This window comes from Pimephales promelas, chromosome 18 (genome assembly GCF_988280905.1).
Source record: "Pimephales promelas chromosome 18, fPimPro1.hap1.1, whole genome shotgun sequence".
In the NCBI taxonomy this organism is placed as follows: domain Eukaryota; kingdom Metazoa; phylum Chordata; class Actinopteri; order Cypriniformes; family Leuciscidae; genus Pimephales; species Pimephales promelas.
In genome coordinates this window covers 28,378,050-28,404,889 of record NC_142786.1, presented here as the reverse complement: position 1 = coordinate 28,404,889, position 26,840 = coordinate 28,378,050, and the positions used below count along the sequence as shown (strand labels likewise).

Here is a 26,840-nt window from a genome sequence, read left to right as displayed (position 1 = left end):
TTTTTTTTTCCACAACCGCGCCAGAGATCACTTGGACGATAGGACGTGGCTGTGATTACAAGACAGAAAACAATATAAATGCTGTTTGTTTTCTCACACAAACCGTTCGTTTCATGTCTTGGGCTATCAGTGTGTACTTACATTTATAAGTCATTAAATTATTTTTAATTTGGACTTCTCTGTGCATGCTCTTTGAGGTGGTGACCATAGACCTGCATTATATGACTGACAGACAAGAACAGTTTGACCTAAAAATATCAAAATTGAAAATACTGTGGAATCAAAGACACCTACATATTGGATGCCCTTGGGGTAAGCTAAAACATTTCAAAAATTTATTTTAATCCCTTTAAAAGCGGTATCACTTATGCATGACTACACATCTTATACCGATAATAAAATGTGTATGGTTAACTTAACGGCCTGGATAGGACAACACAGTGTAACCAGATATAAGGAACAACAAGAGTGTTCACCTCAGCAACACATAAATAGTAAAAAAAAAAAAAAAAAAAAAAACAACAGCACAATACAAAGCAGTTCGTAGTTTGGAAATATGCTAGGAGCTTATGATCAAATAATGTTTAATACATGCAGAATGGCCAAGTAATACACTGGGGTATTGGGGGAAAACCAGCTAAATGTGTGAGTCATGGTGGGAGTGTCTTCCAGCTGAGCGCCTCTCCTCCGGTCTCTGGGAAAGGGTTCAGTGGGCCACAGAGAAAACAGGAAGTTCTGGAAGGAGGGTGGGGGGAGCGAAGGAAAAAACCCACTGCCCTTGGATTACATAACATGGCAGGAAATCTGCAGAGCTGTAACAGTCTATGCCAAAGTCACATGAAAACCAGCATCTGGATGCACGTACACGCTCTAGCGCGACATTAATATGCAAATTGGCCTGCCAAACACTGTTAGGGATCATACTGTTCCCCACAGAGACATTTTTTAAGTATGCAAACATGAGGTAATTAAGCTCACTAAGAAACCCATACACTCGGTAAATGCATATAAACTTACTGCACTTTTTGCCCTTAGTTTCCTCCTAATAGCAGCATTCACACAAGGACAGAGACACACACAAAGCAGACAGCAGAACCTCAAATGTCTCCCTGCAGGCCTCTCACATCAGATCAGCGGCATGTGTCCTCTCTGACCTAGGCGGAGAATGAAGTATTCCACTTCACATTGCCAACACGCATCCAATCAGATATGCTCCGACACCTAAAGAAAACACTTATTTATTCACACATGACGTATTAAAAGCAAGTCTTTGCACACCTCGGAGATACTAAAAGCCATTACACCACCAAATTGCAACAACATGCTCCAAAGTTTTAAAAAGAACTGCATAAATCTCTCTGGAATGCTTGGTTTTGATTAGGTTGTATAATAACAGCTAAAAATTATTCCATGCTCTTCCCATCAATAATTACACAATTATTGAATAATTATATAAAATAATAATTCAAATATATGTCAATATATTTTTTGAAGTAGTTGTGTATAAAAAAATATTTATATTTTTATTTTATACACTACAATTTAAACGTTTGGGGTCCTATTTTTATTTTATTTATTTTTTTAATAATGTAATACTTTTATTTAGAAAGGATGCATTAAATTACGGCAAAGGCATTTATAATGTTGCAAATATTTCTATTTCAAATAAATGCTGCCCTTTTGAACTTTATTCAAATAATTTTGAATGTCAAATATAAATTATGAATGTCAAACTGTTTGACATTTATAATGTTTCTTAACCCCAAATTAGCATGCATGAATTATTTCTGAAGGATCATGTGACCCTGAAGACTAGAGTAATGACAGGAATAAATCTGATAAAAAAAATATTACTTGTTTACTCTATTTTTAACCATTAAGGGCCAATCCCAATTCTACCCCTTACCCCTTCACTTTCCCCTTCCCCTCCGTTTTGCGCGTCCACGTGAAGGGGTAGGGCTGTGCCAATTCTCTTTTGGTTGGAGGGGGAGGGCTAGGAGGAAGGGCCAGATAGCCCTTCAAACGAAGATTTTTCGGGAGCACACTTCAAACGAAGGGGTATGAGAAGTGTCACGGCTACAGACGCAAAATGGCTGCCCAAGCGAAAAAGGAGACCCATAAATGCAAGTATTTGTGGCTTTAATAAGTATTGTAACGACAAATAATGATTTGCTTTATGTTACATTCAATATTGTGTTCATTATTTACGGTCAGTTTTTTCACAGAAACATTTGTAAAAAAAAAAAAAAAAAAAAAAAAAAAGCGCTAAAATTACTGTAGTTTGCTAGCGATAGTCCCGCAACATATTTTCATGTCTGGCAACTGGTGAATGTAATTGCTGAAGGGAATTGGCTTTATTTTACCTTACATCTGCTATGAACGCATTGTTTTCTTTTGGTTATAGCAGCTATGTGAACACGACAACAGTGCTTGGTGAGTATAATAAGAGACTTCTTTCAAAAACATGCATTAGAGTATGAGTGCAATCTGAACAATGTTAATGCTTATACTGACAGAATAAGTGTAACAGTGTAAACAACAGGAAATGTGAAGCATGCTGACGTAAGGCAGAATTATGTGAGAATGTAACATGCTATTGGGACTGGCATAAAACCCTGTGATGGAGGAGTGTTTTTTCTTTTATTGTGAGAAGGAGAGATGGTGCAAGTGGGAGCTCGGAAAGAACAGAAGTGGAGACGTGGAGTCAGTCTTGTAAAGAAAAGAGGGCCAAGGCGTTATTGAAACATCTGAGACCGTGTTCAGTCTAGCACGGGCCTATTTACATCCACCACTGCTGAACGGACTCATCCTCCAAAAATCTCTAGAGGCAGGAAGGAAGTGAGGATTTGTCTCAGTAAAAGAGGGAGCAAAAGAGCAATATTGGGGAAAAAAAGAGATAAAGGACACATCCAAGTGCTGCATCTTTACATGTGTGAGAGTTGAGAATCCCTAATGCCCAGCCAGCTGGCAATAAGTAGGAGCGAGAACATATGCATGTGGTGTATCCTGTCAAACAAAACCAGAGTGAGTCAGACGCTTGTTTAACAGGTGGCTGATTTCCGTAAGCCTGAGAGGACTGACAACAAACACAAGTCCAGAGATATCCTGCATTAGACCAGCATGCTTCCTCAACAACATGAACTGAAAAAAAAGGACACAAACAGTGGCCTGAAAAAAGAAGAAGTACAAATGGAAGTTGTGGGAGAGTGGCTGCTCTTAAAAAAAACGTGATTTTAGAAGAGTGCAGTTACATAAAGCAACTTGTTATTCTACTCCTGCTAAGGACTCAGAAAAAGACAAGGATTCAAACAAAGCTACTGTTCATCATCCCTTAGTCACAGCTGTGTGTAATCTAATCCAGGGGATTTCAAACATTTTTATGCCATGTATGGGTGTGAATATGTGTGTGTGTATATATATATATATATAATGGCTGTCAGTTAAACGTGCTATTATTGGCATTTTTATCTTGCGATTAACGGTCTTTTTGGCCTAGCAAACTTTGTAGTTTTCTTTCACATGCTTTTGCAACAGGACGCGGGATGTGCGCGCTGCGCTATGAAATCCATTCATTTCAATGGCTTGCGCCGTGCGAGGACGTTTTGTTGAAACTCGTTTGGGCTTGCGAGCTTGCCAATTATTAGTTAACATTACGTTTTGAGAGGATGACGAGCACGAGACACCGAAATGGATGCCAATAAGATTCTGAATGGAAAGTTTACTTTTAAAAAGTTGCAAAATGGTTCCACTGACAAGACCAAAGTGATCAGTGTGTTTTGTCGTTGTGAACTGAGCTATCATCATTGCAGAACGTCCAGTCTGAAATACCACTTGATGATGGCCACACACACACACACACACACCTGATGCAAATTCTCCGCCCCCTCGTCAGGAATATCAGGACCTTGTCAGTATTTCTTTCACACTTTTATTGATGGACAGGGTTACATTGTGTGAGAGATTGTTTGCTCCAAGTGAGAATTTTTTATTGTCAATTTGAACACAGTATATGCCAATGTTGTTTTCAATAAAAAAAGATTTGCACAAAGCAAGCCGATCCACTTTTCCATGTTGATAAGAGCATTCAAATGAGAAAAAAAAATGGGACAAAAGGAAATCAAGAAACATTTAGAATAGATACAAATGTGAGATTAATCCCAAGTTAACTATGACATTAATGCAATTAATCGCGATTAAATATACGTGTCTGTATCCAAAATATTAAGCCACAAAAATGGTTTTCAACATTGATAAGCACCAAAATAAATAACTGAGCACCATTAATAATTGTTAATTAAGCAGCAAATCAGCAAGTAGAATGATCATGTGACACTGAAGACTGGAGTAATGGCAGCTGAAAATTCAGTGGCCAGAGGAATTACTTTTTAAAGTAATTTTTTTCCCCCATTTTTTAAAATAATTATTCACAATAAGACTTTTTACTCTATTTTTGATCATATAAATGAAGCTTTGACAACCATCAACGCCTTCTTATAAAAACATTTTTAACATCTTACTAACCTAAACCTTTTGAATAGTAGTGTATATTCTCAAGAAAAGAGCCATGTCTATTTTGCAACCATAATTTTACTGTATTAATATTTTTTCTGTATTTGCCAAAGTATTAGAAGCATTTTGTTTGTAACAAGTAAACTATGGTAGACATTATTGTGAAACTGCGAGAAGCGAAAGTGGCAAATAGTTATTTTATGACCAGTTGTTGGTCAAAACACATGCCAATCAGACTTTTCTTGACTCAGTGGGGAGTACTAAGCCACAATTAGCAATGTGGATCAAACAAGTCAAAGTTTAGTGCTGTCATGCAAATTTCCAGTTTATCCTTCCACAACATCATCATCTCAGTAGATGATCTCAAACGTTTAGAGGGCGTGTTTATTCCTGGAAAGCCAGTTAACTGTTACGTACTTCATGGTTGTAATGAGCTTCATGCAAATCTGAGTCCTCCTAATTGACCGAAGCAACGCCTAGGGCAGTTTCCCCAGGTTCCACGAACCAGACGTTGAGACCATAAAAACAAGACTGTAACGGTTTATGTTGAGGAAGTGCTGACGACGGGAAAAACCGCCCCCAGACAAGACACAGTGACAAACCACTAGGAGTTTAGAAGGGAACATTGTGCTCTTAAGTGATGGCCAAGATGGTTCCCTGCAGCATTGCTGGTAAAAGCTATTATTGCGAACTGATGGCCTCTTATCGAATAAACCAAGCAAGGCCGCACCAGTGTACCCAATCCAGTGTTATTGAGACATTACCAGGCAAGGTCCTTCCCTCACCACAGGAATGAAAAAAATACGAGTCTCCCTGCTTATTTTGCATGACATTCACGCTGAGAGATGTGTGGAATTCTAGTTCCGCGTTTTAGACCAGATAACAATACCCTGAGGCTTTCTGATAAAGATACATGGGCTCGAATAACAGGATCCATATAGCGTTTAGGGAGTTGCAGGCAAACGTATATAGACGTAAATGTATTGTTAAGTAGCAGGACACCAATGGATCACGGTCAAATGTGGGCAACAAAGTAGCAGACAGGCCGGCAGCCAACTCAAACAAGGAAATGGGTCGTCCAACCACCCTGCCAACATCTGACCACCACATATGCACAAAAAGGAACTGAACAATGGCTCAAATGCACGTTCAATTGAGTTATGCTACTTAGGGAAACGCGTCAGAATTGGCTGGACTCAGTTTGCAACTTATTTTTGTCCAGATTCCATCTAAATCTCATTTGGCTGCAAAGCAACAGCATGAGAAACATTCAAACCAGACTAAATAGCTCAGATATGTTAGGAACCCAGCTGAGAAAAATGTGATGAAATGCCACAAATTACAACCTTGGGAGCATGAATGTGAAAAGATAGTGGGCCCGACCTTCGTTAAAGTGTGGCATTAGTCTTGTGTGTTTGGGTTAGGACTAAAATAGAGATACTGGGTCCCTTATGAAGATAACATGATGTCTTGTGCCAGGAAATAATGTGTTTTCCAGTTGACGACACAGTTATGGTGTTAAAAACAAGTGCTAGCGCTGAAGTCATGGATATTATTAATGTCAACACAGTCCCGTATTACGGGCACTCATGCAAATTAGTTTATGGTGAAAATGAGCGATTACAAACTGCAATGTTTGTGGTAACCTTGCCTCGACGTTACGACACTCTAAATTCTGGTAAATACTATTCACGCTTTCAAGTAAGCTCTTTTGGTCAAAAACAAAGACTGATCTACTCTTCAAGGTTCATTACGAGCGTTTCTAATGTACTTTCACCAATAGAACAATCGCTTTCCGGTTACATCTAGTTCTGTAGGCAGCTAACTGGAATCAACAAACTCTTGCATGTGCCCACACGTCTGTCTGTAGTATTGTTTGTTGCGTGTTAAATTACTATCAGTGTCTGTGTCTGACTGGCCGTGGAGTGTATTAGCTGCATTTGTTAGGATAGCTCCAGATGGCCTGGTGTTTTGTCTAAGGGGATTAGGATTATCTTGTAGACTCAAGACGAGTTTAAGAGCGATCACACTGTCTCTGACTACGCAGGGCTAATCCAAACTCCTCAGAAAAAGAGGGAGTTAATAGTGGAATGGACCACAATTCATGCACACTTGACCTCTGTTATTGATATTGCTGCTCTACTCACTACATAGGCTGCAGCCTTTTAAAGCCCGAAGAGTGCTTTGTTTTTTTATGTGTACACTGCATGTCAAATTTCTTCATCAGCATAGTGAGTGTAGCTACTGTATGTGGCACAGACAATGTTTCTAAAGACCTAGGTATACTTCAGATGACCACAACGTAATACTGGTCCAGTCGAAAAAGAAACTGAAGAGACGAACAACAAACTACTGGAGAAAGCACCAACAGCAGATTCCCGCATTGACAAGCGCTTGTGTGAGTGGGTTATTAAATATATGAATATATGTGTAAAATGTAAACAAGTTCAAACGCATTTTATTTGTGTTAACTGCATATGGTTCGCCTATGGTACAACCCCAACACTTAAAGGGTTAGTTCACCCAAAAATGAAAATTCTGTCAGAATTTACTCACTCTCGTGTTGTTCCAAACCTCTATGCGTTTATTTGTTCTGCTGAACACAAAGGAAGATATTTGGAAGAATGTTTTGATCAAACAGATCTCATTCCCCATTGACTACCATAGTATGTTTTCCTACTATGGTAGTCAATAGGGAATGAGATCTGTTTGATTAAAACATTCTTCCAAATATCTTCCTTTGTGTTCAGCAGAACAAATAAACACATAGAGGTTTGGAACAACATGAGGGTGAGTAAATACTGACAGGATTTTCATTTTTGGGTGAACTAACCCTTTGAAATACACAGCACTCATGCTGTGAGTAAAAACATTGGGATTTTAATTGAGGGAACCTCGATGATACCAACTTTTGGGTTGGCCAACAAAAATACATGAATCACTGCAGTGCTCTGCTAACAAATTGGCCCAAATAAGGTATTTTAGAAGAGCCTTAGTGTTAGTAGCATGCATACTTATGCTGCCTTAAAATGCTGCCTAAGTAGGGAGCTCACTCGGGCTGTTTCTGAAAGCTTAAAAATACTGCCTTTTGAGGATGCATAAAAAAAGGCATCAAGGCAAGTCCGAATCCAATGTCAACTTCACTTCCTGATCATAGATGGGCAGCACAGATGTATGTGCCACAATCCTGTGCTTTCAATTCTGTGCCAGCTAAAAAATAAAGATGGCATCTGAAAGTAGCAGTTGGAGGTCAGTTTGTGTAAATGTAAGTTTTTGACTTTTGATGAGATCTCTTAAATATTTGCTTAGTTATCAACAAAGCTTGCTCTAATTTGCTGTAGATTATTAATCCATTATGCTGCCTCAGACCTGAATCTTGTCCAAAATCAGTTTCCTGAGGAACTTTCATGTGCAAAAGCAATTCATTGCCAGTTTTCAAACACACCCTGTGTTTAGGAAACAGATCACACCAGAAAGCAATACGTGTTCACAAACCCTTTTTCGTCAGAATCTTTGGTTGAAATCATGATATTCAAACAATTTAGATGTGATCGCACCTACATAATGCAATTAATCCAAAGAAAGCTACACACACCTGGTTATTAAACTACGGAGTCATAGTAGAGAATGACAGACAAAACATTTGACGGCGCCCAAGTCCCTGAACGCACACAGATAATATTGTTCACTGTCAGGACTCAGGTCACAGTACAACAGGTTAAAAGGTATGTTATCAGTGTTTATCCGGTTTATGCAATACATTATACACCTTAACTAACACCAATTCTGAGGAAAGACGGTGAGCTTGAAGCGCTGTCTTCCGCATGGCTATTACTAACGTCAACACAAAGCTGACCTCTGGTAAGGACAGGGTGTACAGACTGTTCCACTGCACTCCACAAAGTGATTCATTCTCTAGTTCACACCATCATTACTGCAAAAAAAAGAAAATGAGAGACAGAGATAATGGAGGGAAAACGAGAAATGCTGAGAGAAAAGAGAATATGAAGACATGACCTCCCCATTTAAGTTGATATTCAGGTAATGAAGGGGAAAGGTAAGAGGAGAGGGGGAGTATCAGAGAAAGTGAAGGAGAGAGCGAGATAAGACGATGAAAGGAAACCGAATCATGCATGTCGGTTGGGTTTCGAAGGCTACCGAACCTTGATAGGGGGCCAGCAGAGGGAATGGACTGTGTCTAACCATGACCCTTATTCACTTCACACAGACACACTGTGACACTGCCCTCACCAACACAGGGATGAATCCCAATTCTTATACTTGCAAAGTACAAACTAATATACACTAACTTAAATAAAAAATAATAAACACTTGTATTCAACCAATATGCATTATATCGATCAAAGTGACAATAAAGACATTCATAATATTACAAAAGATTCAATTTAATCCTAAAAAAAAAAAAAAAAAATGTTTCATGGTTTCCAGAAAAATATTAAGCTTCACAATGGGCTCTATGCACGGCGGTATTTCCGGTGAAGAGGATGCTCGATTACTTCCGCCGATCGTAGAGTCCAATGCAATACTGAGAATTTATATCGAATTTTATACTCTATGGCAATAATAAAGAAACGTTAGTCAGAAAAACAGACTAAACAGACACCCCTCGTTGTGTTTATGCTTCTTTTAAAAATTATATTAAATAAACTTAACTATATATAAAATTACATCTAAACGTATGAAAGTTTAATTTCAAAGACGGGAGGACAGTAAATTTTGAAGACTCTGCCATAATACGGTTTTCCCCGGGTTTCCTCCGCTTTAATCTCCACAACCAGAAACAGACGAGCATCCTTGCGTCAAATGCGGAACTTATGCGTGCATATAGCCCATTGATTTAAAAATGTATTATATATAAAAAAAAAAAATTTGAGGACCAAAACAGCGCATTTACTTTCTGAGAGATCATGTGACACACTGACAACAGATGACATACACACAACAAATACTTTACACAATATTTACAAGCAAACCACAAGATATTAAGTAATATAGATATTAGCCTTTTTAGGATTCAGTGCACACTTTCCCAGTTCTTAGTAATTGTGACTTTCTACGTGCATTTTAAATGGACTAGTGGAGATCTAAACACGACTGAAAATAACAGGATAATTAAGCAAACAAACTTGACCCAATTCTCCAGTTCTCAGCGTGGCTTAACTCGGACTATTTAAACATTACATCAGCTGGTTTTCTTTTATTCAAGAATCAGTAGTTAGGAGGGAGAAAGTGGGGGAAAAAAGAGAATCAAGCCAACAAGAAAATAAACTGGCTAATCATCCCAGTGAGAAGTAAACAAATATTCTTGCATAACGAACAAACTGCATTAAAGATAAGAAAAGCAAGCTAAGGGTTGAACAAACATTAAAAGCATTGTAGGAAAGTGTTGCTCACAAAAGCATTTTTTTAAAAGAAAATTTCACTCAAAATATACTGAGTAGTTGAAAACCAAGAAGTTGAAAAGTTTTGAAGACTGTGCAGGTCTTTTCCATGCAATTGCATTTGAATGGGGACTGAACCATAAACATGGTCCGATGATACTGGGCACAAAGTTATCACTGTGAATTCTTGAAATGTAGATCAAAAGTCACATTAAAAGCGTTCAAACACTGAAAACCTTGATACCTCATTAATTGCAACTGCATGATGCAACTTTTTTTTTTTTAAATCACAAGGCAAGCATCTCAACAAAAGAAAGCCAAACATTTCGGCACAACATAAGGATGAGAAAAAAATCCAAAAGTGGTAGTGGTCAGACTAGTAAAGTAGTTAAGTTTTTAGTAGTTAAGTGCAAGGTCAACAAACACCAGCTGTCTGCCGTTTGCCTTCTTTTTCCATTCACTTTCATCCTTGAGAACTCCCTGATCTAAATGTGCTGTTATCCGTCAAGAGGAAGCTCAGCTGACCCACTAAGACTTTCCCGCCAAGCCTTGAACTCTTGTAAAGCTAAAATAAAACTCACATTCACACACACACACATGAGAGGCTGCCTGTCACTCCCCTTATAGCGGAATCACCGGCACCCGCTCAGTCCAAATCAGTGACCCAAATCAGCGCAAATGTGGGACAGGCACTGTGTAAACACTCTCCCTTCCCGTTATTGTATGTGATGTATATTTAGCCTGAACAGGGAGGCTTATGAGGGTTATGTTGTGGACTTGAACTGAAAATTAAATGGCACGCTGGAGCACATTGACATGGAGCAATGATCAAAAGAGAGGGAGAAAGAAAAAAATAGGTAGCTTGTGGCTCCCAGCCAAGGATTACGAAATTGTGTTTCGCGGTATGAGCAGGTATTGGTGGCTCATCGCCCAAGCAACCCTGATGATTTCATGCTAAAAGTTTTCCGACTCATTTGATTAGACAAAACACAAATTTGTTCAGGTGAGTCATTTAAATTATAAAAAAAATTCACTTTAATGACGTTTACATAATTTATGCACTGGAGTTAAAGATCATTCGGTAAAAATCTTGAAATAAAGACACTTAAACCAAAAGGCAAATGCAGCTTAAAATGCGAACTGAGGATTAAGAATATATTTTGAATAATGTTCATGCTGCTCTTTTCCATATAATCTCCAAAAGAAAACATAAAAAGGTAACCCATACAACTCAGGCTATATTCCAAGTTTTCTGGTGCCGGATTATGTCATTTATTCATTGTATGGATAAGAGCTGTGTTTACATTCCTCAAAATGTCTCGTTTTGTGTTCCACGAAATACTGAACGGGTTTGGAAAGGCATATGAGTCGTAGAAAAAGCAAAGGCACTAAGAATCCTAAGGAAAGGACGTCCACGTAAGCTTATCCGATCAGACGATTATATAAATATAATATAAAGACTTCCAATTAAAAGTCAAGCATCAGATTTAATAATGAAAAAATAACCTCCGTTCTTGATCAGCAGGCGAAAATGTGATCCAGTAATCCAACATCAGCAGTGATGAAATTTGAGTTCAGTCAGAACAGCCAAAGAGGTTAGAACAGCTCACCACAGTGTGGTTTAAGAGCACCAGTCGTGGTTAGATGTGGTTAAAAAGTGCACCACTCAGACAAAACAGCAGCGGGGAAGACATCTGTCCAGTGGAAGTATACAAATCCAGACATTAGTAGTAACCCCTGGTCTTTGGCAGATGGGAAAACCCATCAATCCATGTGTCTAAACATCATAGACCCTGAAGTGTGTTCTGCTACTCCAAAGGGAAAGTTGAGGTATCACTGCAAACCAACGAATCTAAAAGCACATTCTTATATTGATCTGAAAAAGACATTACGAGCCCTTCATTTCTTTGGTCCATATGTGAGCTTGACCCCAATAAGCCCCATCAGCGCCTTGAGGTGGGTGCTATAGAACAGGTACCTGCCTGTCAATGACATTTTTATGTTCGGTAGGGTTTGCGTCCTGATCTGAGGCTTGCTCGGCTTTTCTCCTCTTGCGGACTTGATAAAGATGGTTTTTGGACTTCTGGTGTGCTGGAGGTCAGGACAGTTCAAATATTAGCATCAATAGTCTTGTTGTAAGATGTTTGAGAATGCACTGGTTTTCTAGTTTGCAGAAACTTACCCGTCCATTCCAAGTCGCCGATGATCACCTTTTCGCACAGATCGCACATGTGGTGACTCCGTTTGTTGCGAGACTCCACCCCCTCAGCTCTGATTGGCTGTGTGGATGGCTGCTCTCCCTGGAATAGTTTCAAAAGTAGATGTGCTATGAATGGGGATTAGTAATTGGCCTAAACATAATAAACATCCAAAAATCAGTGAGAGGAAACTAGCAACAAAACGATTATGCAGAACCTCCACGGCTGGGTTCACAAGACAAATCATGATCAGAGGGGTGTAAACGGAGACATTATTTGTCAACTAAACAAGAAAAGAAACGAGTCAAACCTTTTGGAGGCAGTCCAGGATCTCTACAGCAGGAGTAAGTACAGTAGTCTCCCAATTGGTCACATCTGTCACATCCAGACCGTAAACAGGAGGCACATTGCTAGAAGGTCCTGAAGATTTTGAAGATAAATGACAAAAGATGAAATGCATTTTGATTAAACTTGCAGAATAATTATGGTGCAATGTAATTGTGTGAACACAGTGAACTCAGTTAACGTTACACCTTAGGCTAATGATTAAATTACTTTCCTTAACTTTCAGCTTGAGTCCACTGGGAAAAACAATGACCACAATTTGCTACTTGCTAATTAGGTATAGGCTCATTATGATTGTCCAAAACATCTGTTCAGTGCAACATACTGATCTTTATTATTTTTGGTCCATTTTCCTGGAAGAGAAAGACTGCAAAGTCGATATCTGCCAAAATTTATTTTATTCTAAGTGAATTTAGTCAATATCCTTTCACGATGAAACGGAAGGAGTTGACGATCTTTTCTTTGGGGGGTAGGGGGGTGGGGAGGTCTTGGTTCAATCCAGTTTTGAGAGGTGGGCGTTGCACTCAAAAGTAAATGAGAACTTGCAGCCGATAGACTAAGTCAAATTTGATTTAACAATTTTCAATTATACTATTAAAAATGTCAAGGACAAGAGGATGGCGTATTCAGTATGGAGTGATGCAGGGAGGGCCTGCAGCAGCCTGAATCTGCTGAATCACTGCTGCTCGATAATCTCCAACAGGATTCTGACACAGTCTGCAGAGACGACCTCACTCTGCCTCCCTCAACGCTATTGATCCATGCACAATACAGCAGACGTGCACAGATAATGAGGACCATACATTAAACACATGCAGAGTAAAAACATACACACGGGTGTTCTGGTCACAAAAAAAAGGATGGTGTTACAGTGTGTGTTATTCTGGTCCCTAGGTATTATTATAGCACATTTCTTCACATGATCTGAGACATCGTTCATGTCTACAGAGCAAAAGGTGTGGGACAAGTTAGGTCCTGAAGTTATATAGGGTTGTGGCCTGTACAAATAACCCAACCTAATGCTTGGCTTAATGAGAAACATGGAGCTTAGAACTTAAAAAACAGGCTTTCTGAAACTTTTCACTTTGAGATGAAAAAAAAAAAAAAAACACATGCCTTTGAGATAAAATCATACATTGCAAGTGGTAAAAATCACACTTGGCCGCCTGGAACACAGAGACACTCTAATTTTAAAAATCTGTCAGCAAGCAATGAAAAACTCATCTTTGTCTTAAAATGAGAGGCCATGACCTGCTGTCATGCTTTACTCAAATCCTCCCACCTCCCTTATTAGACATAATAGACACATTATCCACATCAATTACAGGTTAAACTGCTTAAAAGGGGAATAGAAATGATATAGGAAAGTATTTATATATAAAAAAGTTCCATTAGTTCACATCTCTTTTTTCTTGGCTGGCTAGTGATATCACACACAACTGTGACCATATCATTTTAAGCCAGTACTAGAGACTATCAATCTGTTTGGATTAATACTGAATATATATATACGTACAGAGATTCATGGAATGGGTTTCCCTGGCCGAGTAGCTGCATCCAAGCCTTACATCACCAAGAGCAATGCAAAGCGCCGGATGCAGTGGCGTAAAGCACTCCACCACTGGACTCTAGAACAGGGGACTTCAACGTGTTCTTTGGAGTGACAAATCTATCTTCCCTGTCTGGCAATCCGATGGACGAGTCTGGGTTTGGTGGTTCCCAGGAGAACGGTGCTTCCCTGACTACATTGTGCGAAGTGTAAAGTTTGGTCGAGGGGGGATTATGGTGTGGGGTTGTTTTTCAGGGGTTGGGCGTGGTCCTTTAGTTCCAGTGAAATGAACTCTTAATATACTCAAGCATATACATTTTGGACAATTTCATGCTCCCAACTTTGTGGGAACAGTTTGCACATCCAACATCAGTACCAGACTTCACAAATGCGCTTCAAGGAGAACGGTTAAAAATTCCCATAAACACACCTAAATATTGTGGAAAGCCTTCCCAGAAGAGTTGAAGCTGTTATAACTGCAAAGGGTGGACCAAATTCATGTAAAACCCTAACGATTAAGAATGGGATGTCATTAAAGTTCATTTGCATGTAAAGGTAGACCCATATTAGTTAATAGTATTCTTTATACTCAAATTTACTTCTACAGCATTGGTAACTCTTAATGTTTATTTCAACAACTACAAATAATAATAAATGGCATAATTAAATCATGATGTGGACATAAGCAGTCACAATTTTCCTGCTGTGATAAACAGTTTTAAAGAGGCATCTTTCTGGCTCTATTTTCAAACACTGTCTAGTTGAACTGTCAAACTACTTTGAAATGGCTTGGCATCCTATACATAATGTTTGTTTTTCTTTAAGGTAATGCTTTTCAGTGTTAATAACATGAATATGCAAGAGCTCTCAAGATGTGCAGCCTGTTTATTAATTATAATTGCAGAATTGCACAAAAGATATTTGAGCTTTTTGTGATAAAGAAAAAAAACTGACCTGAAACCAACACATTTTTGATGTGTGAAGCCCTCTTTTTTTAAAAGTAACAGACTTTAGAGGAGCCACCACTTCACAAGGACACTGCTGACAATATCACCAACCCCTTAAATCTGTTTGCCTGAGGCAAATGTTACTCAAGTGCTGAACTGTAACAAAGAGAAAAATGTCCTTAAACTCTTCTTTAAAACAAAAAAAGCTATTAGTTCAAAAAAAGACTATGCAAAAAAAAAACCCACAATAATTTGCATAAAATTCAAAGTACATAACCACTGAACATTGTTTGTAACCGTAGTTAAAGAGAATCAAATTCTTTGTCAAACGGTTACTCCACGTCTGGCAAAAAGGAACAGAGTGTTGCTAATTTAACCCTTGGCCAACCACTGGAATGCCTTCAAATGCAGTCTAGTTCCTTATCTAGATGACACCAATAACTATTACATAATCCAGAACAACAACAGCAGCACCCAGAATATAGGCATTTAAAAACCTAAAATGGTTATCAGATAGTAAAATGTATTAATTAAAAAAATTATTACAATAATAATAATTGAATTATTGAAATACAAAAATAATGTATTCCATCAATTTCAACTGATTAATTTTATTTTTAACAAAACCTTTATCAAAATATAAAATTGAGTTGCAGTGCTACCAAAATAAAAACCCAGGTTATAAACTGACGTCATTTGTTTTAATCATTAAAAGCATTTTATGATCGTCTAGGAAGTATTATTTCATGAAATGTATTACAATGATGATTTAAAAAAATACAATTCAATATCTAATACCTGCTGTCAAATTTGATACATTTATTGAAAATTGTTTAAAATTAGCATACACTATTAAATAGACTGTTGCGTTTTGAAATTTAAAATCAAAATATAAAATCCATTAATTTATCACACTAGGCAAAGATCTCTCAGCAAACCTGAAATTATTCATTACGTTAACATTGTCTTAGAAAGCTTTTGCATTGGCACCAATTGCACAGGTGTTCCTGCACACAAGAGACCCAGCGTCCCACTTAGCTGATGTAAAGCATCTCTTTACCTCAAACTAAACCTTGTTGCATCTTGCTAGCCGTCGCTCCTAATCAAAGACAGTTCTGCAGTCTTTATGTCCGCTTTTGTGCTTATCAGAAAAGAGCGGCAGCAGGTGGGCCTGCACAGAGACACCTGGTCTACCTGAGCCATGTGGGGTGTGGAGGACTTTTTTTGTACCTCTCTCTGGGGTATAGAAATTAGAGGGAACGGGTCAACGATGGCCATCTGGGGGTAAACAGATGCTGAACGGAGGGCTTTCCCCCACCCAAAATTCAAATCTCAGTGAAATCCAAGTCAAGTAATCTTGCCAGACCTGAATGGTGGAAAAGACGAGAGAACAAGGGTTTCTAACCACATAGATCTCAAATATCTGCCTAAAAGGGCACACCTCATTTAAATGAGCTGCGCCACCTCTGAAGTACACCCACGGCAGACAGCCGTGCGGCTGCTGCCTTTTGAGATGTGAAAAGACCCCTCGCTCACCAACTGGCAGATCTTTTCCAGAGTCTCCAAAGACATGGGCACCAGGAAACACACTGAGCAGTCATCGCACCTGCTGCTGTTTGTGTGATAAGAGAGCCTAGGTCAATAAAAAAAACCCGAAGGAGTGGATATGGATGTCAGCACAGGACACCGGCTGTGGGGACTAATCATCAGACATCCAGCTGTAGGTTGTGAACACCAGGTCAACACCTCAACAGCTGTTTTTAACTCCTTTCAATACCTTAATTTAGTTTACATTTGCTTATACATTATGTGGCCATCTTCAGCAAAATCTTCCCTCATATGCCATTCACAAACTCATCAACACACGTTCATGTATAAACACCTATGGACAAAGGTCCATATGCAAGCGGTTGGCATCCGTATTCTTGCGGGAATGCACTTAGGGAGTGTGAGGCGTGTCCTGAGGTGTGTATCTGTGTGTAAGGGGACACTTTTCTATGTTGCACCTGTCGCGCATCTCACTCAGGTTTCCCCTATCGTTGACAAAAGGCAAGAGACTGTTACTTAGTGCTCACATTGCCTCCCTGAGCTGTCGACTGAACTGTTGTCACGGTTACCCCCCAAGCTACTCTCCTCCCCTAGGGAAGCGGAAATGGAGCTCAGGTTCACCCTAATCTCGAATTCAGCTGTCAATAGTAGGGTTCAAACACAGCACAGCTCAAGAAGGTAGCACGCTGACTATTAGCTGCAAGTTAATTGATTTTAATAAGGGCGACATAACAAGAACTTTTCTTCCAAACAATTTTTGATTGCTCTGAAGGTGATGCTCCATTCACAGCGGTCAGCTTGGGGCAACAAGACCAATATATCGAACCGGCTTATTTATATCAGCTCAGAGTGTGTTTCAATTTATAAGCAAAGCCACTGACTGAAAAAGGAAAGAGGGGATGTCGATCGCCCCATAGAGGCCAGGAGGACAATGAATGCAAGTTTGCCCTCAATGAACCCACAGTTCTTATCCCCAAGAGGCCTCCACATAAACTCCAACCTCCTGCCACCGTTCTAAATTCCTATCAGTACTCTAATGCTTGCAGGATTAGACCGGTCAGCTGAGGGCCCCATGAGGCACTAGGATGCGTGGGGTGTGGAGGGAGGGATCAGTATACTGACAGGCAGCCACAGGAGCTTAACCAGACTACAATCAGGTCAGAGTCCAGCAAAGGGTGGGAGAGAGGTGGGGATGGATGCAGGGGGTTTAGTTGCGATGACTTGAGACCTACTGGCCTGGTGAACTTGAAGTAAGGCAACAAGTTTAGACCCAAAAGTTTAGATGCTTCTTAGAAAACTAAAATCATTGTTGTAGTTTATCTCAAGTCCTAGTCCAAGACCATAACTTAGACCAAACATTTGAACTGATTACCATTGGGACTCCAATGAGCTGGTCTCTCTACTAGTCATAGAAAAAAATGGACATGGACTCGAGTACTACAATACTGGCTAACAGAGCTGTTGAAAATACAAAGTGAAATCTAGCCTGCTTCTTATTTAATTATTTTCTTAAATAATTAGGATGGCAAAAGGCTTGGTATACTGCATGGAAAGAGCAGAAACTTGCTACGCTGCAGGACTGATCATTGGTCAAAGCACCAGGAACCATCTGGTGAAGCAAAATACTTTATAAGAACATGACCAAAAGGCTCCTTCTTGCAGAACTCAGGAGAAGATTCTTCAGTAACTAAAGTCAGGACACAACGGTCATAGAGGAAGGCCACATTCCCAGACATTTGACCTAATGCCAGTTGCCCTCGTGTGTAGGGTTCAGCCGCAAATGGTGGGATACAAAACTACCCTTAATAAGGGCTAGCCACTGTCTCTGCCTAATCTCATTATGGCTAACAGGATTGCTGGTAGTCTCCACAGTAATGGGGAGCAAGGGGTAATCCAGGCCAGGATCTTCAGAAACAGGGGTCAGAATCCAAAGGGAATGTTGGGAAGAATGGTAGAGGTGGTGAAGGCCAAGGACTTCCAGGGTAAAGGTAAATCTAAGACATTAGTTTGGTCCCACTCTTTGTAGCTTTTCTGTACACAAGATAGACGTCCTGTGTGAACGTTTCCTGTGCCACGCACATGCACACATTACTTTTAACTTTATAGCTTTTGTTATGCAACAAACTAACATTATTTCACTTCTACACACTCCATTGTTATGAAGTATCCTTTACCTCCTTTCTCTAGATAAACTTCACACGGTGATGTCACCAGCACAAACATACACACACAGCTGTTTAACCACCAAAGAGCTTGCCGATTCGGCTGTTGTCTGTTAGGAAGTAACAGTACAAACTGTTCAGACGGACCGTGTCTTGAAACACCCAAACTTTACAAGCATTTGATCTTTTATCAACCCAAGGCCAGTAAATACTGAACTCTGAGCCTTGGAATTTTGAGGCTGTCTGTGAGGGAGGGGTAGCCTTCAAACACATACACAGGATTTCTCTATGACTGTTTGTGTGTTTAATGGTCTGTGTGAAGTCCATCTCGTTAAAACCAGCTGTGATTACCTGACCATTAGACCGTACTGAAAGAAAACGAAAAAGAGACACACAGCTACAGTTAACCTCTGGGGACGACCGATATACAACAGACAAGCCACAAGTGAAGCCAATATTTCATGACCAGCAATAAATTCAGAATTGAGATGAGTGAATTTAACACTAATGGTGGATGCACTTCCCTTGTGATCAAAATTGAAGCCAGTGGCTGAAATGCACTCTGAACTAACACAGCTGCAGTGTTATGGAGCATCTAGCAGCAGAGACTGTACCTCACAGACAATTAAACCCTCAAACAAGAGAGAAGATGGAAAGGGGAGAACAACAAACTCACGTTAAAGGGGGGTGGAACTTTCATGCAATGTCGTCCATGAATTTATTCCAGGGAAAATATGGCTAGAACAATCTGTGGTTTGGGTTATGGGCATCAGATAAGCTGCCTTTGGAATTTGAACACTGCACAGCACCAAGGAAAAAGTGTATTCAGCGAGACTTACTCTTGAGGAATCGGTTGCGGACCCATTTGTTCTGTTTTCGGGCATAGCGGCGAGTCGCCTGCTTGAGAGACTCGACCCCTGTGAGAGAAACAAATAACAAGATCAATATAAGATCTTGGCCACATCAAGTACTGCAAGAGATGTTTGTGGGAGAAAACACATAAAAAATACAAATAAATAAAAAGGTAATGTGCAATAGGTTGACCAAAACAATTTAAAGTGCTTAATAGCAAAACATAGAGGACAAGGAGAAGAGAAAGGGGCAGTCCCATTAAAAATCTCAGCCACCCCACCCCCTCTCAAATCACTTCCTCTTCAGTATATCCTCTTACCACTGGTGCCACAGTATATTGGGCTGTCTCTGTTAAGGCTACACAATTTAGTCAAATTTATTTATTCTTTCGACAAATATTAGCATTTGTAATGTTATATTTAAAGGGATGGGTTACCCCAAAATTCTAATATGTGATCATTTACTCACCCTCATGTCATTCCAAACAATCAAGAATCTTTTGAAGACAAGTGAACATTTTTTTTAATATCCGTTTTCATCTATTTGAAAGTCCAGGCTAACAAAAGTCTCATGGGTCAAAAATGACAAAAAGTTGTCTTTCTGAAGACACATGATCAATTTAATATGTTGAACAGATTCATTTTAGGATTTTTTATATATTTCAACATTGATCAATGCACATACAATGGAGCACATCAAAAATGATAAATGAAGCTCAAATGTGCTTGCTTGACACACCAGAAGCGTATAGGTTTGTTTTCAGACATCAAGCAAACACAGTTAAGCTTCATATTTTGTAATGTTTTTTTTTTTTTTTGTAATTTTTGATTTGTAAAAGATTTGTCTGGAATGGCATAAGTGTAAATAGATTATTCAGTGATTTTCAATGAACTATCCCTTTAAAAGTGTGCTGCTGCTTATATAAATATATATATATAAAAAAGCCATAACATGTATATATATATGTATGTGTGTGTGTGTGTATATATATATATATATATATATATATATATATCCAAAAAAGCAGATAAATTATTTTAATACAGTAATATGATATATCACAATAATGAACATGCAATGCATTGCACATCACCGCTATATGCTCTGTCAAAGGGGTACGCACATTGATGTTAACAAGGATGAGAAGACTATCGAGTTCACATTGCATTTACATTGTATTTCAAATTGAAAGTGGATAGCGAACTCTTTTTGTATCAATGTAACATGGATTTTTAAAAATAAATATATATATACACACACACACAACACACACCCACTGAATATTAGATTACATGTGAATTACTATTAAAATAACTACTGGAGTTTTATAATGCAATATTAATATCTTAAAAAAAAAAAAATTCATGAAGCACTGCTAGATGGTCCAGCTAACCCTCAATTCCTTTGAGAGTGATCTCAATTTGTGTGCGATTTTTAGTGTGCTCCTCATTCCAAATTAAATAACCTCCGTCTACAAAACTCTGGTGTCATGTTATGTTAAATTTTACAGTAACCCGTGGCACAAAAACCTCAGAAAATATTGCATCATGAGCCCCCTGTGTGCTTGAAGTATGTGCAGTTGACAACAGAACTGAGCTCTTTGCTTTCAGTTTGAAGCACACAGAACATTAACATGATCATACACTAACGTTCAATGGTTTGTTATGTGATATTTTTTAATGTTTTTGAAAGAATTCATTTATGCTCATTAAGGCTGGATGTATTTGATCAAAGATACAATAAAAATAAAAATAAAAATAATTTTGTGAATTTTGACTAAAATTCAAAATAAGTTACTAAGTTAATAAATTTACTCCTGTGAAAGGCTGCATTTTGAGCAGGCATTACTCCAGATTTTAACAGCAATATTATCCTTCAGAAACCATTTTAATATTCGGATTTGCTGCACAAGAAACATTTATTATTAATGTTGAAAACTGTTTTTCAGATACACTACCATTATAGTATTAAATTACTATAATTATTATATTAAAATCATTATAATAATAAGAAATGTTTCTTTAGCATCAAAATCAGAATATTACATTTTTATGCTCAAGAAATATTTCTTATTTATTATCAATGTTGAAAACATTTGCAATATTTTTGATTCTCTGATGAATAGAAAGTAAATATATATATATATATATATATATTTTTTTTTACAATAAAATATATATATATATATTAAAAAAATATATATATTTTTTTTACAATATTTATTTGAATTACATATACACATATATATATATATATATATACACATATATACACATATATATATATATATATATATATATATGCCTGTGACTTCGGATCAATTTAGTGCTTCTTGGTGAATAAAAATAGCACAACACAATATTAGAACAATAGTGTAGCCTGACATAATTTGTCACCATTTATGAGTCCAAACAATCAATCAAAGCTGTGGTACTACCGTAAGAAAAAAATAATACATGATTTTCTAGAACAATTTCATTTTCTATGTTGATTCAATGTGCATACTAACATTTGTGTATTCACCTCACTGGCAGTGGTATCCCCACAAAACTAGAATGAAATGAACAATCCATCATATCAACATGAGAGCAACACGAATCAATCAGAGAGCAGTATTTTCATCTTCATGGCAAACTGAAAAGTCACTAATGCTGAGCACTAAACAAGCGAAACAATCATGAGCTCTCAACAGACATGAGCAACGAATAAGTAATTGATTTTGACACCAATCCGACTGACGGAGAGAGAGAGAGAGAGAGAGAGAGGATGACAAAAAGCTTGACGTCTTCCTCTACAGCCCCTCAGCAGCTGATGACAGACTGAGCGTTCACTCTTAAATGCTAAATGTTTCAGAGATCTGGTCCGACACGAACACCAGAGCAATTCTCAAAGATGGAAATTCAGAAGACAAATACTGGTTTGCTTTATAACAGAGCTGTCAATCGATTACCAGTTTTAACTGAATTAGATATGCTGGTTACATCACATATTTGAAGAGAAATGTTCACAAATGAATAAATAATTTAAGACGTTACATAAAGCGTCTTTCAAAGTCAATATGCTGTTGCCCCGTCCACAGCGACACAATTTGTAATGCATGAAGTAGACTTCCTGTGTGCACTTTTTTTATTGTTGGTTTGTGTACACGTGTCAGACACCTAATTAATCATTACCGTGACAAAAAGTAATTAATCACAAGCAATTAATCATAAACATGTACAATATACTTGTCTGAAGGCGGTAATGATCATTTTGTATTACAATGAAAACGTATTTTAATTAGTGTTGGACAAAGTGTTTTTGCTTCAAATGTGCCGAGTTTGTTTAAGGACCGGTTTGACTGTTTAAAATAAAACTGCTCGGAAAAGCATGAGAATGCTTTCAGAATGAATGTCTAAGATTGTTTCTCTCTCTTTTGTGTGAAGTCAGGAACGGTTTCAAAACTGTTCTGAACCGAACATCAACAATCTCACTCTATGTTCATTCCCAAGGCCTGAACTGAGAGATGTTTGGTTTACAACAAAAGAATGAAGACATTCAAGCTAAAACAAAACGACAGAGTGAATAAATGCTTACCTTTAATTTTCAGTTTATCAAGTTCTTCCTGACTGAGGTTCTCACTAGCGGTCAGGTACTCGTGAAACTCTTTAAAGCCAATAGACTGGAATATGCCATGCTGATAGTCCTGACTGAAAAACACAGAAGAGAAAAACAAATTACTTATGCATACCAAATTATTATACACGCACAAAAACTAAAGACCAGTACTAGATTTTTACAGAAGTAAATATCACTCATCTTTACCCATGAAAAATAGCACCACTATGCTAGAATGTTCTGGGTTATTGCCAGGGAGTTACTATGCAGTTGCCAGAGATATTTACTGGTTGAAGCCAGAATTGCCCGTTTGACAACTATTTTGTCAAGTCCAAGTTTCATAAGGGCAGCCCCCTAATAGTCAAATAAACGTTAGTCAACAAGAAGAGGCTTAGTCCACCAAAATTGTATTGGTCAATGGGCTATATGCACGCATAAGTTCCGCATTTGACGCAAGGATGCTCTTCAGTTTCTGGTTGGGGAGATTAAAGCGGAGGAAAACGGGATTATGGCAGAGTCTACAAAATGTACTGTCCTTCCGTCTTTGAAACGAAACTTTCACACGTTTAGATGTAATTTTGTATATAGTTGTGTTTATTTAATATAATTTTAAAAAGAAGCATAAACACAACGAGGGGTGTCTGTTTTATCTGTTTTTGTGACTAACGTTTCTTTAGTATAACCATGGAGTATAAAATTCAATATAAATTCTCGGTATTGCATTGGACTCTACGATCGGCGGAAGTTATCGAGCATCCTTAAACCTTCACCGGTAATACCGCCGTGCATAGAGCCCATTAGTCACACAAAAAGAAAATTCACCAGGGCGTTAACTTGGCAACACTGAAAAAAAAAATCTGTCAAAGCATCAACCTACTCTTATTAAACTACATCATAATGTCAATAATTGCATAATTATTCAACAGCTCCCTTTGTGGTCATTTTTAAAAATGTATTTCATCATACACTTTAAGCAACTGTAAAGTGACGACACTGAATTTACAGAACAATATTCTAAATATAAGGCCATTTGGGTGAACTCAAGGGTGAAATCGCATCCAATGTTTAATGGGACCCAATTTTAGATGGAAAAGCGGTCACTGGGTGCATCAGAACCCCAGCCCCTGGGGTAAAAATGACTTGTCATACAGCTCAGAAAAGCGAAAGAGAGATCAGCCGGTCACAGGGACACAGACAGTGCAGACGGGGTGAGGGGGAGGGGGTCTATTGACAGGACAGAGCGAGATAGACTGAGAGGGAATGGAAAGGAGAGACAGGCAGAGTCTGACCTTGCTGCCTAGTGACTGCTCCCCGTGTAAGGCGAGAGGGCTGGCGGAAGGGTGGCAGATGCAGACAAAGAAGAGGAAAAGGGGGAGGAAGAGAGTAGGATGACGTGAGGAAACAGGAGAAAAGCGCTTGGGTGGCAAGTTTGCCAGCGAAGACGTCTAAGAGGGGAGGTGGGGTGCGATCGGCTGGACGGAGCGCTGGGCGGCCGGCCGGCCATCAATCGGCAGAAGCCACACCCAGAGCTGCCCAACCCCAGACACTGCTGTGTCATCAACATCAACACACACACCGCAGTGCAGTCCGTCCGCCAATATGCCCGCACAATAAAGCACGTGACAGCACTAACAATCAATAATTAATCACCTTATCAAACAAATATTGTTAGTGCATCCATAAACACAGGCTAAAGCACAGGACGCTGCATCATGGGCTTCGCTCTAGATCTGATTGCTGCAAGATTGGAAGATTGCAGTGTGAACTGCTGTGCCGTAAATTCGCCAACAGCCACTGCACCATGCTTGTCTTTGCAAAACTCACAGCTACAAAGCCAGGGTGTTAATGGTGGTTGCCAGGGCATTAAAATGTGGTTGCTAGGGTGTTGAGTTGTTTTCAGGGCATTTCCATATGGTTGTTAGGGTCTTATGAGTGATTGCCAGGTCATTCCTATGTGGTTGATATGGTGTTATGGGTGGTTGCAAGGCCATTTTCTTGTGATTGATATGGGTTATGATTTCTAAGCAGTTGTGAGTGGTTGCCAAAGAGTTTCTAATAAGGATGGGTAATATGACCAAATACTTTATTTCAAGGTATGAGAAATTATATTTCATGATAACGATATGCATCACAACAATAGTTTTGTTTTCTCATTATTAGCAAAAAAGCAAATTACAAAATAAATGAACAACTATAATATAACAAAAATATGACCCTCAAAAAATAGAACCAATTACATTTTCCAGGTACTATAGGTGTATTTAACATGCATTTCAGAAATTGAATAATTAAATGTAAAAATAAAATGGTGCCTAGGTTTCAATGTAATTCTATATAACGTCATTTTCCCTTTTGTTTAATAAACAATAATGAAACAGAGACGCAGTTTTATTAGGCTGCTTTCCCTTTAAAGGACAAGTTCGGTATTTTACAATTAAAGCCCTGTTTTAAGATCGTTTCTGATGAAATAGAATGGTTAAGATTGTTTTTTAGACAAATGCTGCGGTCCCGAGAATTTTCGAATTCTGTGGTTGCACCCCCACACCTCTACAATGGTAGTATAGGTGCACAGGAACAATCCTTCATAAAACTTTAGTTTACAAAGACGTGAAACTCACAGAGTGGTCTGGGGTGTTATGCACTGATATGCCCAAACAAAAATCGCTGCAAAAGATGCTTTCCAACAGGCGTTTCCAACATTCTTCCGTTGAGAGCTTGAAAAATAGATACTCCAGCCCAGTTGGTGGCGATAATGTACCTTTGCCAATTGCAATCAAACCACCTGAATAGTGTAGCCTACGATACCGCGACTGCATAACACTACAGAAAGAATACAAACAACCCCATTTCCGTTTCCGGAGTAATACCGTGCATCGCAGAACATACAATATAAGTCAATGGTGTTGTAGAAAAACTACGATAAAACCTGTTGGAAAGCATCTTTTGCAACCACAGAACCTGAAAATTCTCGGGACAGCAGCATCTGTCTAAAAAAAAATCTTAACCATTCTATTTCATCAGAAACAATCTTAAAACAGGACTTTAATTGTAAAATACCGAACATGTCTTTTAAGAGTGAATGCACGGATCCATTATACTGATTCACATGCGATTTACACCCAAATGTTTACTTTTACTTAAGACATAGCGGACTGTGTTTACATGAATGCACCACACAATGGGCATTTTGACACACATTGAATGGTGTAATCGACCATTCAAGTGCAATAAGACGTAAAAGAGAACAGAATTCACAATCCCATTCTGAAAGATCCAGCTTTCTGTGCACACACTTTAGGCCCGTGTCAGTCAGCACGAGCACACCATTGAGTTCTTTTTCACAACTTATTGTGATAGTTTCTATGTAATTGTTAGGATGTTCTGAGTGATTGCCTGAGCAATTCTAGGTGTTTACTAAGGTTTTTTTAGAGGCTGCCAAGGCGTTTCTACTTGATTGATATGTTATTGTTATGAATGATTGCCTACTGGTCTAAACCATGAGAGCATATGTTCGAAAGTAATGACATGTTTTACATTTTAAATGGCATATTTAAATACATATGCATGTTGACATATTAAAAGTCTTCATAAATATGGGATGCACAATGGAAAAACTAAAATGAATTTAACGGATAATAAGCCATCCATAACACTCCTATGCCAAGGTCACAGTCACATCAAATGTTAAGCAGCAGTATGGACCAATTCATTTCCTGTGAATTCAAAAGGCA

The 26,840-nt window shown here is 38.5% G+C and overlaps 1 protein-coding gene across 5 annotated transcripts in view; it reads right to left on the bottom strand.

The window, feature by feature from the left end:
* Positions 1-8,826: 8,826 nt before the first annotated feature.
* Positions 8,827-26,840, bottom strand: part of trit1 (tRNA isopentenyltransferase 1) — a 41,190-nt gene continuing 23,176 nt past the window's right edge. For all 5 annotated transcript variants that reach the window (XM_089123332.1, XM_089123333.1, XM_089123334.1 and 2 more), the window contains 5 exons: positions 23,089-23,201; positions 19,500-19,577; positions 12,420-12,529; positions 12,094-12,211; positions 8,827-12,002 (listed from right to left, as the gene is read on the bottom strand). In XM_089123332.1, coding sequence (XP_088979458.1) covers positions 11,875-12,002; positions 12,094-12,211; positions 12,420-12,529; positions 19,500-19,577; positions 23,089-23,201 — 547 coding nt within the window. In that variant the 3' untranslated portion in view covers positions 8,827-11,874. The remainder of the gene's footprint in view (positions 12,003-12,093; positions 12,212-12,419; positions 12,530-19,499; positions 19,578-23,088; positions 23,202-26,840) is intronic.